The following is a 16,652-nucleotide window of genomic DNA, read 5'->3' as shown; positions in this document are numbered from 1 at the left end:
ACGTGGATTGATCTGTGGGAGACATGCTAGTCTGCGGATCCTATAGTATGCAGACCACGACACGTCTACGTGTTCGGCCACGCATGTTCAACGTGTGGCTACTGGAGCTTAGTACCTTGTGTATGACTCACATGTGAGTCGAGGACCGAATGTTCTCTAAACGGTCCAGTCAGACATAAGAACATCGGAATCAGTACGTCCTGGACAGTTATCAGTAGAACCGTGACAGTCTGCTCGAAGGTTTCTGCCTCCAAGCAGTATCATTGAAAGAGAGGTTTTCAATCATTGACGCTGCATAGCCCCATCTGTCTTGGTAATTTAAATATTTAAAGACCGCAGCCATGCTGCGTGAGAGTGGCCTGCCTACTTCACCCAAATTGAGCCAATCAAGCGTGCAAGCGGCAATAAAAAGCCCTCCACCCCTTTCAATTGAACGATCACCATGGATCCTGTAGAACCCAAGCACTCGCCTGCCCATACACATGAACCCACTGACAATTCAACACTTTCTGAAGTAGAAAGTCTATCTGACTCTGAGTGGCTCGATATTGCCAGTGGCCGTGAGTCTGATAGTGACTCCATCTATTCGTCCAGGGGAACAGATCAAGGACGCACATCACGTTCGCGGTCAGGACGCTCATCATTTAGCTACGGAAGCTCCAGAGACGGAGACGTCGATGCCTGGGAAGGCTTAATTGAAGACAGTGCCGACGAGGGGCTAGCACCCGATACCGTCCGCCTGTCCGGCTCTCCACTCACCTCCAATCAAGGCCACTTTACTACTTCGACTGACGAGGATGTCGGTGATGTTACAGAAGAGCAACGTGTTAAAGAGGGTCTAGATCAGAGTATGATCAGTACTCTGAGCTCCTCTCGCTCAAGCTCGGTTCACGCATCTACTGTGATTACTTCATCGCGCGATCTGCGCCTGTCCTTCCCAGATCCCATTTTTAGCTCCCGTGAAGAGCTCTCCAGCACTTTATGCGAGGATATATTATCGCCTTCCTCTGGTGCCATGTTCCCTGGCCCAGACCCCGATGTCACCGTACATATCACGGACCCGGGAGGACCGGACCTGTCTCACGTTCCTGGAAGCTCCTCAGCACCCATAACCATTGATGATGCAGTGTCTGCCCTACTCGACTCTGACCTGAATGTTTCACTCTATGGGTTTCATTATCCGCATAAATGGTCGTTTGTGTCCACACTTCTCGAGAAGGTTGTTCGCGGTGCTCGTCTTACCATTGCCACACCTCTCGAGGAGATGGACGGTCCTGTCCGACAACTCCACATCGAGGGTAGAACGGACAGGAGCCTTTTTTACCCCCGCATCATCACAGTGATCGACCGGACGCAAGGTGACAAGGAAGACGTAGGTCTGATTCGCCTTTTCACCGGAAGATTAATTGCAACGCCCTGCAGCCATTAGCCGATTTTTCCACAGGTCATCCAAGTTTGGCTATCGTTTTCCTTCCATTCTCGTCTCTGCAGCTCCCAGAGCATGCAATGTATCTTCCTGTCCTTGTTCCTGCCCCATGCGCCATAGACAGTCTTCAGTCTGAGGATGCGATCCGCAATTCTGCGCAGGAGGCGTGGGACCTCTTCAATGTCCCCAGTGACAGGGTCCTTCGGCTTAGCGATACTGCTCCATGCGTTGTGAATGCTGATGTGATTGAAAGTCTTCCCCCATATCGAGCATATCGTGCCTTTGATCGCATCTTCTCTCGTGGTAAGAAGAAATCGGTCAAGCTCTCAACCAATTCGCCTCATACTCTCACAATGTAAGTCCTGCTGCCATTGCCCACTGATGTCACTCAACATTTTTGTTTCTTGGATTCAAGATTTACCATGGTGTCGCTTGTGCTTGGCGTTATGGTAGGATCCACTTTCCGAGGTGCTGCACCTGCAGTTACCCCGACCCCTGTCACCACTGCCGTGGCATCGGCCTCTTCAACGCCATTCTTTTGGGCACTCCTCCACCCCGTCATTAATCGCTCGCACGAATCGATTCCAGTAAAGACCGAGTCGACAGCAATATCGATCCACTCTTCTCTGAAAGACTTCGCCCTCTCAGTATTCAACCCAGACCCCACATCAGTTTCTATCTCCCACGAGACCTTGACATCTGGGTTCCGCAGCGCGTCTTCCTTTTCGGAGAAGCTAAAGCTTTCCAAGGATGTCATCCTTCGTCCGACTTCTTCCCTCATGTCTCTTGAAGGAAGCACCAATTCACTATCTGTCGTTCCCAGTATGACACCCTCAAAGCCTCATGTGGCAGAGGCAGTGCCAACTCCGTCTTCGTCTGCACTCGTGTCATCTACTCTTGGCCTGAGTTTCCTGCAGGAATATCTTCCCAAATTTGTGGACACACATGCGCCTGCTGTCCTCGCTGCTGTCAACGCTGATATTCAAGATATCATTGACGCTCTCGATTCCCTCGTCCAAGCCATTTCCCGACAAGCTCATGTGATGCTTGCCCAAACTAATGCGCTTATCCAGTACTCGACAGTGCAGTTTGAGCAAAGAGCTCCAGAGCTTGAGGTCATCATGGATGCCTTTAATGCCCGTAATGAGCATGCGCAGCGTCGTGCAAAGGAGCTCAAGGACAATGGGGCGAAGTGGCTCCATGAAGCTGGGGATGCTCTCATGGACCGTGCTTTACGTGCCAGAGGGAAAGCCAAGGAGATCACAGAGGAAATGGAGCAGATCTGGGCTGAATCGAGGGAGAAATGGGAGATGTATAAGATGCGTGGCGCACAGAGGCGCTCGGGGACGAGGAGGGGTTGCAATAAGGCGAAGAATTGTAGAGGGGCTCGTTCGAAGAAGTGCGCTGGCGGGTGGCTAACACATACTCCTTACTATTGAAAGCGTGTTATGTCACTGATTTCATTCACTCTATGGTATGTTGTATGACGTGTATATTATGTATGAAGATTGATGTATGATTGAATAACGACTGGTCGTATTGGTTCATTACCTTACCTTGACACCTCTAAGCCGAAAGATGAACTATTTATGAGGTCAATGATGATAGCGACCAAGACTGGAATTATTGGCGGAAGGAGGTTTCTCTCAAGAGCAGCTCAAGATCCTAGGCTGGTTGTTCCTATCACGGAATGTTCTAAAAGTTGCTTCCGGGGCGCAGCACTGAAGATAGAGTGCCTCTTGCCCAAAGATTATCATTACGAAGCATAGTTTGCCATAGTACGGCAATTCTGGCAATTTCCAACATTCCTAAATTGATAATTCTCCGAAACTTTGCTTGGATAAACTGGCAACTTGATCTAGACAAAACCGCGATCTATCCTTCCGGCACTATACTTCAACATAAACCAATGTTTTACGAATTTACAGACCACTTGCCTTTCAAAAGCCCACGGTTTCAGAGTATAATACTGACCCTCTGTTTGTTTTGTTCAGATAGCATTGAGCAAGCGTCAACAAATGGTCCGGTGATTTACCAAAATGCCAAATTTCTTAACGATTCCGGGACGTGCGAGAATGAAAATTGGGATTCCAAGGAGAAATAAGTTTCCTGTGCCTTTGACAGCAAGGTGTATGCTCTTCAATACAGACCTGTACCAGATCATTAGCGTGCCCAAGGGCACTGCACGATAACACCGGATTCGAGCATTGGCATCTTGCGGGATATATCAGTGATATTGTGTATCGCACCAGGTCACCACCGTGTCAGTCACGGTTACAGGAAAACTGCATGTCACCGAGAGAAGATCAAGACTTGTAATGATCTCCCAAGACGTGGCGAAAGAGGTTCAATAAAATCTTTGCATGAGTCATATTGACTTGAAAGCACAGTGGCACTGGCGACGGTGTCTAGTACCAGTACTTACTAGTGACCAGCCTCGTCAGCTGGTGGCATGACTCCGAATGCCGTAGTCACGGTCGTGCAGCTGTGTTGCTTATAATATCAATGCACCGAAAAAAGATCCGGAGATTAACTTACATAGCTAACTTGCGTGACAGAAGACTATGATAGTTGTCCTGGCGAGCACAACTGACTAAATAATTACCACGTGACGTGATTTCATTCACATATGGAACCCTTGCCGTGACTTAGCCCTGTGCCGGTGCGGCAGGGTAAGACTTGCTGTTATTATCTTCAAACTTGACTTTTTGTCTTGTCTTGTCTATAGGTCATTGATTTCTTGTAGCACTCAATCAATCACTCAACGTGTTCGGCGATTACATTCCTTATGCATAATCAACGACGCTATCCATATGTTACGATTCCCCCTGGAGCGAGTCCTCTACCCAACCCTAGCCCACCGCAGGCATACCCATACGAATTTGAACATAATGCGCCGCCTGGAAACCTCTTAAATCCATGGGATCACACACCTACAGCCAGACATCCGAATGGCAGACCAGGTGATCTTCGATCGCGCAGTCGTACTCATAGTGCATATGAGCCCGCACTACCCACCATCTCTTTTCCTGAACCGGAGCTACATCGATTTGCTTCCCAAAGAACGACCCTTCACCCATATTCACCCAGCCACCGTCCCAGCAAGTCTGATGACGGTCATGGCTCTCTACCCCCGAGTACAGACGATGTGGCTAGTCCCCCCTTTACTCCAGTGACACCAGACTCTGCTTCATACATGCATTACCTTCCAGACGACGATGTACGTGTGTGGAATATAAAGCTGACGATGACGTATCCTGATGACCTCTACAGTGGGAAGCACCAATAAATCAACTGACTCGGGAACTGTCCGATGTTTCGTGAGTATCATGGTGGTTTGTTTAGTGCAATAGTTATTAACAGGATGCAGCCTTTATTCTGAGGAGGGATTAAGACGATTCCAGGCCGGTCAATTGGCAGAGAAGGATGAAGAATGGCACCGGCTAGTTCCTCCTGAAGCTCAGGAAGCACTTGGCAAAAAAGAAGTCGAGCGGCAATCAGTTCTATTCGAGCTGTTCAAGTCAGAAAGGGACTACTGTGGAAGATCTTAAACTCGTCACAGAGGTGATATCCACCGCTATACAATCGGATTCAGCTAATATTCTGCCGCAGGTTTTCATTGAACCTTTAAAGTTCGCCAACCCCCCAGTCATGGCTCCCGAAAAGTTACGTCCCTTTATTCACGAGGTATTTTGGAATTTGGGTCAGATCTCTGTGCACCATGAGCATATGCTGGCCGCACTCTTTGAACGCCAATTGGATCAGCATCCGCTGGTACAGAGCGTGACTGACATTGTACTTGAAAGTGAGTTGACAAGCAAAATACTCAATAGCTCACATTCAACACCTTTTAGCCTGCTTTCAGTTCCAATCGGAGTACGAGTCCTATATCAAACACTATCCACTCGCAGAGGAGCGGCACCGCACTGAACTCAGTCGCAATAAAAGCTATCAAGCGTTCATGCAAAAATGTTCTCAAGATCCTCGGGTGCGCAAGCGCGACATGATCACCTTCCTTTCCAGACCAGTGACTCGCCTCCCACGCCTACATTTGATCCTTGAGCACATCCAGAAGATCACAGAACCAGGCCATCCGGATCTTGAAGACCTGCCACTTCTCCTGAACATCTTGAGCGATTTCCTGAAGAGTACACAACCTGGTATTGCAGCTGCGGAGAACAGAGTAAAATACTGGAATGTCTGTGAAAGCTTGACGATGCCCAAGGGAGAAATAATTGTGCGTTCTATGGGCATTATTTCGTTTTTTGGCTGATCGAGTGCAGGATTTGGATTGGTATAACGAAAGTCGGTCACTGGTGTACTCTGGCCCTGTAGCCCGAAGGTCGAAGTCCGAAATGGATTGGCACCCGTGGACTGATCTATTCGTTGCCTTACTCGACAACTATCGTAAGTTTTGTCTTTAGCCTCTTGCTCGTCTTGAAGTCACTGATTCATCGCAGTGTTGCTCACTAAAGAGGAGAGAAGAACGGGAGGAATCCTCAAGCGCTACGTTTCATCTAGAGTAAAGCCATTCACTTGCTTTTCGCTGATTTCATTCAAGCTCACTTTTATACAGCCTATACCCTTGGAATATCTCAAACTAGGAGGCTTCGAAGGACAGCCAGAAAGTAGGAAGGAGCGGTCTGAAGAAGGAGGGATTTTGGACAACTTGCGCGCACAATACAAACCCATCTATCCGTTCACAATTTATCACTCTGCCGATAAATTGACGCGGCGGTATACTCTGTATGCGCCGACTGAATCTGCGAGAGAGAAGTGGCGGAACGCTCTTGTTGAGGCCAAGGGAATAGACGACGTGCGCCGAGACGCAAACAAGGTGTGTGCATCCATATCCACATGTCGGTACGCTTTTATTCAACTGATTAGTGGTTTGCACCGCAACTCGTTGATGATGGCTCCTTCCGATCACCAGGAGCTTACACTCCCCGCGGCTTTGGATCTAAAGCGTCAGGGAGGGTCGCCAATGCTGTGTCTTTTAGTACGCAGCATATTGCTGCTTTTCCCGTCTAATATCGCTTATAATTGATAATCTGTTTAGCTGCTGCCGGCGGGAAGAGGCTCATGGCGGTCGGCTGCGCAACTGGAATCTATGTTGGCTCAAGGGGTGATAACAGTATGAAATATTCACACACTAATATTATTCCATCGCTAATGTTCGCCTTTAGACTTCCGCAAGATATTGTCGTATGGCAATCCTTCCTCTATCATAGTTTTACAAGATTTCAATAAGTTCATCGTGCATCATGAGAGCTATCTGCTCGCCTATTCCTTGGATCTTCTCGCCAGAGTCGCAATGTACCAGGCCCCTGCAAGTAGCTTAGATGCTTCAATGGAGAAAATCGCAGGGGGAGATGGGACCGTCCTATTCTGTAGTGCAGGACGAATAAAACAGCGAATGATCGGTAAGTTTTGACCTAACTCATATGGTACTTTGACTCACATCTCACCAGTTGTTTATGGTCTTAAATCATTCTTTCAAATCACAGTGCATGCATTAGAGGCCTGCAACTTTTCTGAGCTTCGGCGAACTCCATCACGAGGATCCCAGGGTACCGTATTGTCGTTTAGACCGTTTGGCGAAGTGAGTGGATATGACTATTTCCTTTTCACATACTCAATACTATGAACCAGCCATTGTATGTACCAAAGGATGCCTACTCCGTTACACCACTAGCCAAGACAATTGCTATAAGTACAGAGAAGGGCATCGTGATCGCCGATCCGACCAAGTAAGTTGTTCATCACCCGCCCTCTGTACTCTACTAATGTAACATTGCAGCGCAGCCAGGCAGATGGTCTCGGTTGTCCCGGACTTCAGCGGAGCAACCTCCGACACAGACATGGCCGATCTGAAGACTCGCTGCGAGGATGCTAAGCCCCTCGGCTTAATTCGGACCGAATCAGGCGAAATATTGGTCATTTATGACAGTAAGTTTTTTCCATTCAAACTATGACCATAATTCACTGTGCCTCACTATAGCTCTTGGATGCTACATCACGAAGCACGGCGTTCCCTCCCGGAAAAGCGGATTTATCCGCTGGGAGACGACAGCTACGTCATTTGCCCATCGCGGGGCCCATGTGCTGTTGTTCTCCTCTGAGTTCATTGAAATTCGGAGCCTCTCTACCGGCAGACTTGATCAAGTCATTGAAGGGAGCGACATTCGTTTATTGCTGCACACGAACCTGAAATCTCACTCGGCTGATGATACGCTACTCGTGGCGATGCGTGGGACCAAGGACGACAAAGATGGTGTCAGCGACAAGATAATAGAACTAGTTCGAACCGCGGAATTCAGCTCCATGCAAACACCGATGACACCCGCATCAGTGGAAGGTATATGGGACGAGTGGGACATGTAAGCAGTTGGTGTACCAGTGGAAGATAATGTATAGGTTATGCTACATAATGGTGTTTTGTTAGGTGTACTATTTACATGCCCGTGTATCTATAAATCACTATTGAAGCTTTTGTGGAAACGCACCCGTGAGGGCGGAAACACTGGGATCGAGGTCAAACAGAGATGATGAGTCAAAGCGTATGGGATCGAGCGGAATAAGAAGTGATGGTCCAATACATGAGTATGCATCTGGTATAAGTAGGCGTCGAGGGAAATATGGATAAATAAGACGCGGTGTCGTAGATGCGTAAGCCAGGCCTACAATTTGCTTTGTTATGGCCCTCCCAGCAGGAAAGGGATAATTCAGAAAAGGCAGTGGGGAAGGACTATGCAATATAAGTATCAGGGAGCTCTGACCACGTCCGCCTCTGATGGGAGGTCCCCAGGGACGGTCACCTGGAGCTGGTCTATCATTGCCCTCATGTACCGCATGCGAAGGTACTGAAAAACCGCAATCATCGTAGGGAGGAAACAGGATATGATGATAGAAACAGCCAAAGCTGGTGATTTTATCGCAAACGTTAACTCCACTGACGTTACGGCGAGAATTCCAACCGCTGGGATTGCATGCAAAATTCCCAAAATCACTGCTCCAAGCTGCTCTGGTTTTAGGTGCTTGTGCGCGGATGAATGACTTAAAATGCCTTACATGAGAGACACCTGCGCTAGCAGTGATGTGCAGGCTGATAGTATATAGTATCAGCGTGAGGGTAGCCACTACAAGACCTCCAGATCCTGATACCGACTGAAGGCTACAAAAATAGCAAATTGTTTGTTGGAATGTCAAGAACAATCCGATCAGAATTGAACTGACGCTAGAAATGCCATGAGCTGTAAAAAAGAGGTCGAGTAAGTCACCATGGCTTTCAACAATGTGAACACTTACTAGATTCAGGGAAGTCTTCCTGTAGTCTTGTAAGTCTCTGGCAAGCGCAGGAGATATAAGTTGGGGGGTAGAAAGCATCGCCGTCTGAGATGATGCAACAGTTTTGTCCTGGAGCGTCATCATGCAGAGGGTAAAGAAATGTATGAACGAATCATAAATCTGCAGCACTTTTATACAGACGGGATAAGCTTTCACGTCCAGACGGAGATCCGCGGTGTCTCCTTAGCTTGCAGAAGCGTGGGGCCAATCGCTGCTGCGGAGGGAACACATCGCAACCCCCATGCCCTCATTGATATACATTCGCAGAGTCCTGGATTCGTGACCCCACTAACAGAAAGTTAGATAGAATTGGATGGATAGGTACACCACATTCACGACAAGGGCCAGGTCATTCGCACCCAGGTCTAGAACGAGATAGATTAATAGCCCAGAAGTTGACACTGGTGATACAAAAAGAGAAATATAGTAAAACAAGTTTTGTTACCGCCCATCGCACCCTGAAGAAGCTGCGTTTGCTTATTGAACGTAAGCGCTCAATGAGTCTAGACCCCCGGGGCAGGATGCTTGACGGTCTAGGTCAGGGACATATGTCGAGACGGATGTGCCTTCGTTTACATCCGTCCTTACACGTAAAGAGAGGTGAGCACTAGATGACTTCAAGCAGCGGGGTAAATCAGTGCTTGTACTGCCGCATGTAGATATAATGCACCATTTCGAAATGATAGATCAGCTTGGGTGACGCTGAAATAGTACCCGAAGAACTGACGGTGCTGCAAAGCATATGAAAGGCATGAGCGCGGGAGCCAATGATCATCGATCATCCGCGATTGCGGTTCTCAGGCTCCTCGCACATATTCTAAGATGAAGCATGTATGTATCGGCATCGAATAGAATGAAGTGGCGGATCAGTGCAGATTTGTACAGGAATAAGGAATAATCCTGTTTTTTGTGGTAAGTGCATTGGATACGGCACATGCCAGAAGCAAAAACAGGTAACTTGCTGTGGCCGGTGTCTCAAAATACTTCGCGACTGCTCACCGGAGGTCTCGACCACGAATAAAAGAGTCCGAGAGCACTTACACGGTTTACAGGGAGCTGGAGGCAGGGGCGGTCTAGACTCATTACAACTGTAAACTCCAGGAATCCAGCTTGGGAATTGAATGCCTTGTAACACCTTGTTAAGTTCCAGCCTTGACACTTCTGACATCTGAAGGGGAACCGCGGCTGGGCCTCTCCAAATAAATCATGTGAAGTCTTTACCAGAGACCTCTCCCTGGTGCTGTCATATAGTCGCTTGACCTAGATGATCACCTTCAATGCTTCATGTCCCGTTAGTCAGATAAGCGCTCGGCTTCAGTGAAAGTGTATCGTACCGTCCCAAGTGGTCATCATGATCTTTCTCAAGGACCATCATAGCATCAATCAAAGTTCAAATGTTCACTAGTTGGCTGTGTAACTAATAAGTGAGGGTAGAAAGCTGCTAGCAATAAGTCGCTTTGAAGTTTGAAGTGATAAACACGAAAATATTTGCTTCCGAAACCCGCTCCGAATATGGTTTACTAGGAGCATGCATCGTGCCATTCTAGTCGCACTGAGCTCGCACATCATACTCTTTCAGAATGACCATTCCCCGGATAAAATCTATCGGGAGGACAATTTCCAAGCATACCATTCGTCAGCTCAAGTTTATCATCCCCGGAGCTGCAATCACATATACATTCAACACCCACCGCGTCTTTCTGGAGTTGTTAACCAGACAAGACGTAGAAGGGCAGTGGGGAAGGTGGATTATGATTGACAGATTTCTCAATAGATATTTACGGTTGATCAGACTGTTTGCCTTTGCTTCCACAGGCTTTGAAGGACTTGTGATCATACTTTTCCTCTACGTCCTCCTGGTACCGTGGATACACGGCCTCGAACCAGATGTCAGTTCTTTCTAATGTTGCAGCGGCTTCATTATACACAACTGATAACATCTCAGTACCGGTCTTGGCGAGACTCTGGAATACTTTCTTCCGTCATTCCAATCTTGACCACTGCGATCTTGGTTGGCTGGTCACTTCTGTCCTTTACCCTTGGAAGGTGGTCTAGTTTGGGATACCTAGAAGGAGTAGTAGGGGGTGAGTTTACAAACAATCTGTCCAATGATATTCGTGATTTCAGTTTTGCATTTCAGCATCGGGCTTGTACGCACTCACGTTCGGACTATTGGGCCTTCTTCCGGCCCCAAAGGTTCACCGCTCATGACTAAGTAAGTACTGTGATTACTGAGCTGTCTGATAGTTCAAACGAAGGCACCACGTACGCTGCAGCAGGTTACAGCATTCTCTCGCGACGAATCAATCATTCACATGGACATGTTGTGTTGCTAATTTATGTACTGTGTATCTGACGTTACAACGTACTTTGGACGTTTTAGGGGTACTGTGAGCGAGGTGACATGTACTGTATCCCGGCGCGGCCGGAATACCGTGGAATACCGTGATTCTCATGAGCTGACTTATCAGATCATGAGCGAGCCGGGACCCGGACATTGATATCATGGACTGATTTATAAGGACGCATTGATATACAACTTCCGATGTGATACGATCAACAGCTCAAGCGCTCACCATGTCTCCCAATGCCTTTAGACAGATCGTCCTCCGCGAACGCCCCGTCGCAGACATTCTCCCAGATACGTTTGAGTCCAAGACGAAGGCGTTCGATGAACTCCATGTCGGCAAGAGTCAAGCTCTAGTCCAAGTCACGTACCTTTCACTGGACCCTGCCATGCGTGGATGGATCAAAGACATGCGAAGCTACCTCCCTCCAGTAAAAATTGGGGCGGTGATGCGCTCGGGCGGGCTTGGAGTCGTAGTGAGCGTGGGCGAGGGGAGCAAGTTCCAGACGGGAGACCTGGTTGCTGGAATGTTTGGTGCGTCTGCGCGAATGGTTGTTTTTTCCCAGCATCGTCCTCATGTTATGCACAGGATGGACAGAGTATGCGGTTATGGATGACAAGTCAATAGAGACGATCTCGTAGGATTTCCTTCTGCATCGGTATTTTGTCTTGATACCATGAATCACAGGCCACCTCCGGGATCGACGTCCATGGACTTTTTGAATACTCTGGGCATGACAGGTCCGACTTCTCATTTTGCATATGTGCTGGCGCGTCTGACGTTCGCTAACAGGCATGACTGCATACTTTGTCCGTTCCGCTCCTGCCGCCATGTCGCAGCATACTGATAAAGTTGCAGGGCCTTCACAATGTCGGTGAGCTGAAAGCCGGTGAAACACTAGTCGTATCCGGTGCTGCTGGTGCAGTCGGTGCCCTCGTCTGCCAGCTCGGAAAGCGGGCTGGCGCACGTGTGATTGGCATCGCAGGTACAGCGGACAAATGTGCCTGGCTCGAGGGCGACTTGGGCGTAGACAAAGCGCTCAACTACAAGAGCCCTACTTTCCGTGAGGATTTCGCGAAGGCTGTTGGGTACCTGGACGTGTACTTTGACAACGTTGGAGGCGAGATACTTGAATTAGCGCTCTCGAGGTTGAATCAAAATGCGAGGATTGTTTTGTGTGGTACGCGACATCATTTCTACAGCTGCAAGGGCTTGTACTGATGTGCAAATGCAGGGGGTATATCCTCTTATAGTGAGTGTTTTCACGAAACCTACACATTTGGAGGTTCATCATGTATGTGCTAGATGATCCACAACCCAAAGGTCTTAGGGGGTATCAGACGTTAATCGCGCAACGTGCCAAGATGCAAGGTTTCATCGTGTACGTGCGAGTGAGGACCATATCTTAGCACATTACTAACTTTCTTCATAGTTTCGATTACGTCAAGCAGTATCCAGTGGCCGTCAAGGAGATAGCAGCCGGACTTGCTGATGGATCGATCAAAAGCAAATTCCACATCGTCGAAGGTCTCCAGAATGCTCCGAGTGCGCTGCCTATGCTCTTCTCTGGGGCGAATGTGGGAAAGTTGTGCGTGTCTTCGGTATTTCCCTCGTTATGCACTCAAGGCTGATATGGCGATGCAGAGTTGTTAAAGTTTCGGATGAGCCTTCTATGAGTCCGAAGCTGTAGATCGGGATTCCCCCTTTGTTTGGGACCCTGCTTTACATCTTGCACTCAGTCACACTGGTGAACCGAACTATCCATAATTAAAATTGGCTAACTTTATTAGTATCTGTTGTATTCTATGGTATCCGGTATACTGGTATTATCAGTTCTCCTGCCACTGCTCGCTACGGTGCATCGTCGATAACGTGAAGAATACCCACTGTCACTCGGCTCAACAAATTATAGATATGCCAGGCGTGGCAACAGGTGGTAGCTTGATGAGTATGCACTGCGGGCACGAACTTGCTGACAGGCTCAGGTTTCGGCAGTTTCATTGCAAGCCCGATCGTGCACTGTGTTGCACCTGCATTTGAAATCCAGATATCTCTGAAAATGAATCCCTAGGACTTTTCACGGCCAACATCACAGATTAGGCGGTGCATGTTGAGTACTAGTACTATCGAATATTGGGATGCTTGGTTAACGTTACAAGACTTCGAAACTGATCATTGGCCACACAAAACAAGGGCATCATCGCGTACGTCTTAGTACGTACGAGCGATGTTCCCTCGGAGCCTCGTTGCACATCCATTAAACACGGTCTTCAAGCTTCAGACACAGTCTCGATCCGACTGTCTCGCACTTTGTCCCCGATCCCGATGTCTGACCCGAATAATTCTGATTGACCGCACCGTGGGTTAAGCGCTTCGAGGTAGCCGTACGGTGCGAGTTTGTTGTCCTCGTAGTACTGTTTGTGAGCGCGGAGGAAATCGATGTGGTGCGGTGTAAGCGCTGCAGCAGGACAACCGTCAGCACTGCATGATATGTGAAGAAAGAATACCTACTGCGCGTCGCAGATCCCAAAAACAGCTCATACACCGTAGCGGCGAAAATCGTGGCTGGGATATTCGTCAGCGCGGCGATGGCTGCATATCTCCCTCCTGAGGCTTTCAATCCCCAGATGGTTATGACCATGAGGCGTCCACCGACATCACGGGCGGTATTGGCAGCGACTGGACCGGAAAGTCAGATCAAGAAAAAATGAGAAGGTGTGGTGTGGGGCTTACTTGCGGTAGGCGAGTACCCCCAGACTGCAAGAGCGCTGAGGAGAGCGTTAATATTGAGCGAGGACAGGGTCGTGATACGTACTATGCCATCCCGACGAGCCAAGGTGCGGCTGCTGGTGGGACCATCTGGTTCGTGGGGTCAAGAGTGCCCCAAATGACTAGACCGATGAGGAAGTCCTACGAAGCGATTGATAGATAAGATCCGTATTCGGCTCAAAGTTGGATATAAATAAGTATACTCACAGTGACGAATTCATTCATCAACACGCGGGCGAGGTTCGTCCCAGGGGCGACGTATAGACCGAACACACCAGCCGGCCCACTGCTGGAGAACATCACGCTGTCGTACAAGCCTTTTTTAATCAGAACATTCTCCGCATCCTTGGGAGAGTAAGATCGTGGAATATTGAGCGTAATTCGGTATTCTACGTACCACAAGTAAATCTCTCCATTGGACATAGACGATCAAGCAGGTGATGTAACCTGCCAGAACTTGTGCAATGATATACCTGAGGAATGGATCAGCGACGTTGAAGAGGATGGTGATTATCACAAACCTGACTGCTTTGCGCTTTGGAAAGTCCCGGTAGATGACGGATGAGATTGTGACGGCTGGATTGAAGTGGCCTCCGGACGTTGTAGCGCAAAGCGAGATGGCAAACACGACACCGATGGCGTAGGCGAAGCCGACAGTATATAATGCTGCGGGGTGGCCATGAACAAAATCGTAAACAAGAAAGTATCGACTTACATCCTATTCCATCGATCCCTACGATAGTTCCTACAACAAAGGCAGCAGTGGCTCCCAGGCCTGGATATATCAAACGGGGATGGTGAGTGGGGGAGCCGAACACCAGTAGTCAAAGAACAGACCTGCATAAACGTAAAGGAACACGCCCATCTACGCGAGGCATGTCAGTGAGAAGATGCGATAATGGACCGCAGCCAGGACATACCATCTCTGCAACGACTTCCGTGAACCAGTGTAGTTCCTTGTGCTTGAGCCTCTCCCAAGAGGTCATCCAGCTAGGCCTTGAGGAAATGTCGCTCAAAATAATTTTGGAGGACGACATGGCTGTAAGTTGAGAAGAGCGGAAGAACTTGGGGGACAGAAAAGAGGGGAAGTTGGAGTGGGCCTTTTATTGGGAGGGAGAACCCATGAGGCGAAAACTACCATTCCAGGTGATTCCAGGTTCAGAAATGAGAGAAGAGGTACTTACTAGGAATCAATAGTAGGCTGAATGAAGCGCCTGATGCAACGCGACGTAGCAAGGTGTCAATCGATCAACAATCTGCCCGAGTTTGACCGTTCGGCTACAAATTTGACGATCGACATATGCTCACAAGTGGCATATTCCGGGGCAAGATTGAATAGGTTCCCCCAAGGAGCTTCCAAGGAGAGCTTCTTGTGAGTTGAGTTGCAACGGATTGGGATATCGGGGGTTCTCTTGAATTAGCGAGAGGTCACCAGCGTGATTTATTAGCCATACGTTTCAAGGTCATGGGGTTCGGGTGACTTGGATCCGTATAGGACAAGAATAGAGTACTTGCTATGTCCAATATGATTGAAAAAATTGGGCCAGGGGGTATAGAATATGTTTCAAGTTGATAATCATATCGATGCATCGATGTCGCACGCCCCTGGATACCTATTCTTCATCGATGGGGCTCCAGTTTCCACTGAAGGATATCTGATGTGTTGGCCAATAGTATACGTGGCAGATATAGATGTTGCGCATGCAGAGACGCGTGCAATCACCATGGCGCTGTGACCGCTCTGACGGGCTCTGACGCGTAGAGCTCCTCTGGAAATCACCGGCGGGCGTCCCTTGGCCGTCTGCGACGCGTCACGATAGGTCACGATCATGTCTGACCAGTCGGATTGTTGATCTACACTTTGGACAAAGTATCATGATGACCCGCCCGGCATATGTCATTCAATGATTCATCCACGTCCGAGTACTCACTGACCGGTACATTTTCTTCCACAATCCAAGCAGAAAGTCTATTTCCTTAAACTTAACCTGACTCTCCTTCAACGCAACAGAGCAGTGGCAACCGCCACATTCCCGCTCGTAGCCCACACAGGTCAACAGTAACAAGAATTTGTTCTACCCATTTCCGTTCAAGGGCCCTTCTATCTCATCGGACCGCTCTTCCTCCTGCGTTATGTTCCTCGGCGACAAACATCTTCGGGTACGACACGGAAACGGAATGAAAAGTGACATATCGCGCCATGTCGTGTTTGCCGCAAACGCAAACGCTGTTAGAAGATCATCCGCATTTCTACTCCCGATCTACGACATGTCCGTGTTCCTTGTTACTGCCAGGCTGGCACGCTAAAACATACAAGCCTACGAATTTCCCGGCTAACGGTATCCTCGGTCGGGCTCCGAGTCGTTCTTTTCAAAGTTAAGAAGCACACAAATAGATCATGGAAGATGTCCTATCTCCAAGGCAAGAGGCCGCACCGTCACCTTTCTTCATCTGATTCTTAGAAGCCACATTCTATGCACTCCTTATTCTGATCGCAGTTTGCATTTATGGCGTAGCGGCGGTGTACTCCGCTGGCAGCTGTTCCTTGTGTCGTAGAAGAGTTGCATATCCTGCGCTGTGGCTCTCTGTCTAACCGTATCTTTCGCTTCCGAACCATCGATTGGCTATATGTTCGTTTGGAAACACAGCCGTTGCTTTCTTGTCTTGTCAAGCAACGTGCATACCACTTTAGCAAGACCCATGAATTCGAGAACGTCCGTAACCAGCTTCGCGTCTTCTGGACCTTCCTCAGCCCATGAGGC

At 48.6% G+C, this 16,652-nt stretch overlaps 6 protein-coding genes across 6 annotated transcripts; 4 read left to right on the top strand and 2 right to left on the bottom strand.

The window, feature by feature from the left end:
- Positions 1 to 366: 366 nt before the first annotated feature.
- DFJ58DRAFT_807196 (uncharacterized protein) lies at positions 367 to 2,981 on the top strand. Its single transcript, XM_041391226.1, has 3 exons — positions 367 to 1,372; positions 1,423 to 1,781; positions 1,842 to 2,981. Exons 1-3 carry the CDS (start codon positions 443 to 445, stop codon positions 2,863 to 2,865), a joined length of 2,313 nt encoding a protein of 770 aa, XP_041239743.1. The 5' UTR covers positions 367 to 442; the 3' UTR covers positions 2,866 to 2,981.
- A 1,098-nt stretch (positions 2,982 to 4,079) lies between these two features.
- Positions 4,080 to 7,810, top strand: DFJ58DRAFT_856039 (uncharacterized protein; the record flags this gene model as incomplete). Its single annotated transcript, XM_041393915.1, has 15 exons — positions 4,080 to 4,646; positions 4,700 to 4,746; positions 4,797 to 4,963; positions 5,022 to 5,221; positions 5,292 to 5,663; positions 5,710 to 5,833; positions 5,887 to 5,948; positions 6,003 to 6,263; positions 6,314 to 6,425; positions 6,486 to 6,560; positions 6,613 to 6,849; positions 6,898 to 7,028; positions 7,079 to 7,176; positions 7,227 to 7,375; positions 7,428 to 7,810. Exons 1-15 carry the CDS (start codon positions 4,215 to 4,217, stop codon positions 7,808 to 7,810), a joined length of 2,850 nt encoding a protein of 949 aa, XP_041239742.1. The 5' UTR covers positions 4,080 to 4,214.
- Positions 7,811 to 8,190: 380 nt separating this feature from the next.
- DFJ58DRAFT_844828 (uncharacterized protein) lies at positions 8,191 to 8,854 on the bottom strand (the record flags this gene model as incomplete). The annotated part of the gene is made up of 4 exons (XM_041393107.1): positions 8,191 to 8,289; positions 8,384 to 8,600; positions 8,663 to 8,679; positions 8,735 to 8,854. The coding sequence occupies 4 exons, from the start codon at positions 8,852 to 8,854 to the stop codon at positions 8,191 to 8,193; spliced, it is 453 nt and encodes a 150-aa protein (XP_041239741.1).
- Positions 8,855 to 10,278: 1,424 nt separating this feature from the next.
- On the top strand, positions 10,279 to 11,167 carry DFJ58DRAFT_67137 (uncharacterized protein). The gene is made up of 4 exons (XM_041382948.1): positions 10,279 to 10,517; positions 10,566 to 10,662; positions 10,719 to 10,857; positions 10,914 to 11,167. The coding sequence occupies exons 1-4, from the start codon at positions 10,354 to 10,356 to the stop codon at positions 10,982 to 10,984; spliced, it is 471 nt and encodes a 156-aa protein (XP_041239740.1). The 5' UTR covers positions 10,279 to 10,353; the 3' UTR covers positions 10,985 to 11,167.
- DFJ58DRAFT_67232 (uncharacterized protein) lies at positions 11,066 to 13,095 on the top strand. The gene is made up of 9 exons (XM_041383021.1): positions 11,066 to 11,654; positions 11,710 to 11,758; positions 11,809 to 11,861; positions 11,914 to 11,930; positions 11,980 to 12,301; positions 12,356 to 12,373; positions 12,427 to 12,502; positions 12,554 to 12,709; positions 12,766 to 13,095. The coding sequence occupies exons 1-9, from the start codon at positions 11,351 to 11,353 to the stop codon at positions 12,809 to 12,811; spliced, it is 1,041 nt and encodes a 346-aa protein (XP_041239739.1). The 5' UTR covers positions 11,066 to 11,350; the 3' UTR covers positions 12,812 to 13,095.
- A 296-nt stretch (positions 13,096 to 13,391) lies between these two features.
- Positions 13,392 to 14,927, bottom strand: DFJ58DRAFT_666179 (aquaporin-like protein; the record flags this gene model as incomplete). The annotated part of the gene is made up of 10 exons (XM_041382548.1): positions 13,392 to 13,579; positions 13,633 to 13,800; positions 13,855 to 13,889; positions 13,937 to 14,031; positions 14,098 to 14,235; positions 14,288 to 14,363; positions 14,412 to 14,556; positions 14,606 to 14,665; positions 14,728 to 14,755; positions 14,811 to 14,927. The coding sequence occupies 10 exons, from the start codon at positions 14,925 to 14,927 to the stop codon at positions 13,392 to 13,394; spliced, it is 1,050 nt and encodes a 349-aa protein (XP_041239738.1).
- Between the last annotated feature and the right edge of the window lie 1,725 nt (positions 14,928 to 16,652).

Source organism: Suillus subalutaceus (genome assembly GCF_016647625.1).
Source record: "Suillus subalutaceus strain FC151 chromosome Unknown DFJ58scaffold_120, whole genome shotgun sequence".
Taxonomy (NCBI): Eukaryota; Fungi; Basidiomycota; class Agaricomycetes; order Boletales; family Suillaceae; genus Suillus; species Suillus subalutaceus.
Note: the sequence above shows the minus strand (reverse complement) of the source record. Positions and strands in the feature narration are given on the sequence as shown.

What these genes read in the sequence shown, in the direction of transcription:
- DFJ58DRAFT_807196 (XM_041391226.1), top strand. Translation starts at nt 443, where the DNA reads ATGGATCCTGTAGAACCCAAGCACTCGCCTGCCCATACACATGAACCC. An exon ending in CGCAAGGTGACAAGGAAGAC is followed by an intron (nt 1,373 to 1,422) that starts GTAGGTCTGATT and finishes AACGCCCTGCAG; the next exon opens with CCATTAGCCGATTTTTCCAC. An exon ending in TCGCCTCATACTCTCACAAT is followed by an intron (nt 1,782 to 1,841) that starts GTAAGTCCTGCT and finishes CTTGGATTCAAG; the next exon opens with ATTTACCATGGTGTCGCTTG.
- DFJ58DRAFT_67137 (XM_041382948.1), top strand. Translation starts at nt 10,354, where the DNA reads ATGACCATTCCCCGGATAAAATCTATCGGGAGGACAATTTCCAAGCAT. An exon ending in GTAGAAGGGCAGTGGGGAAG is followed by an intron (nt 10,518 to 10,565) that starts GTGGATTATGAT and finishes ACGGTTGATCAG; the next exon opens with ACTGTTTGCCTTTGCTTCCA. An exon ending in TACACGGCCTCGAACCAGAT is followed by an intron (nt 10,663 to 10,718) that starts GTCAGTTCTTTC and finishes ATAACATCTCAG; the next exon opens with TACCGGTCTTGGCGAGACTC.
- DFJ58DRAFT_67232 (XM_041383021.1), top strand. Translation starts at nt 11,351, where the DNA reads ATGTCTCCCAATGCCTTTAGACAGATCGTCCTCCGCGAACGCCCCGTC. An exon ending in AAGATGCAAGGTTTCATCGT is followed by an intron (nt 12,503 to 12,553) that starts GTACGTGCGAGT and finishes CTTTCTTCATAG; the next exon opens with TTTCGATTACGTCAAGCAGT. An exon ending in GGGGCGAATGTGGGAAAGTT is followed by an intron (nt 12,710 to 12,765) that starts GTGCGTGTCTTC and finishes ATGGCGATGCAG; the next exon opens with AGTTGTTAAAGTTTCGGATG.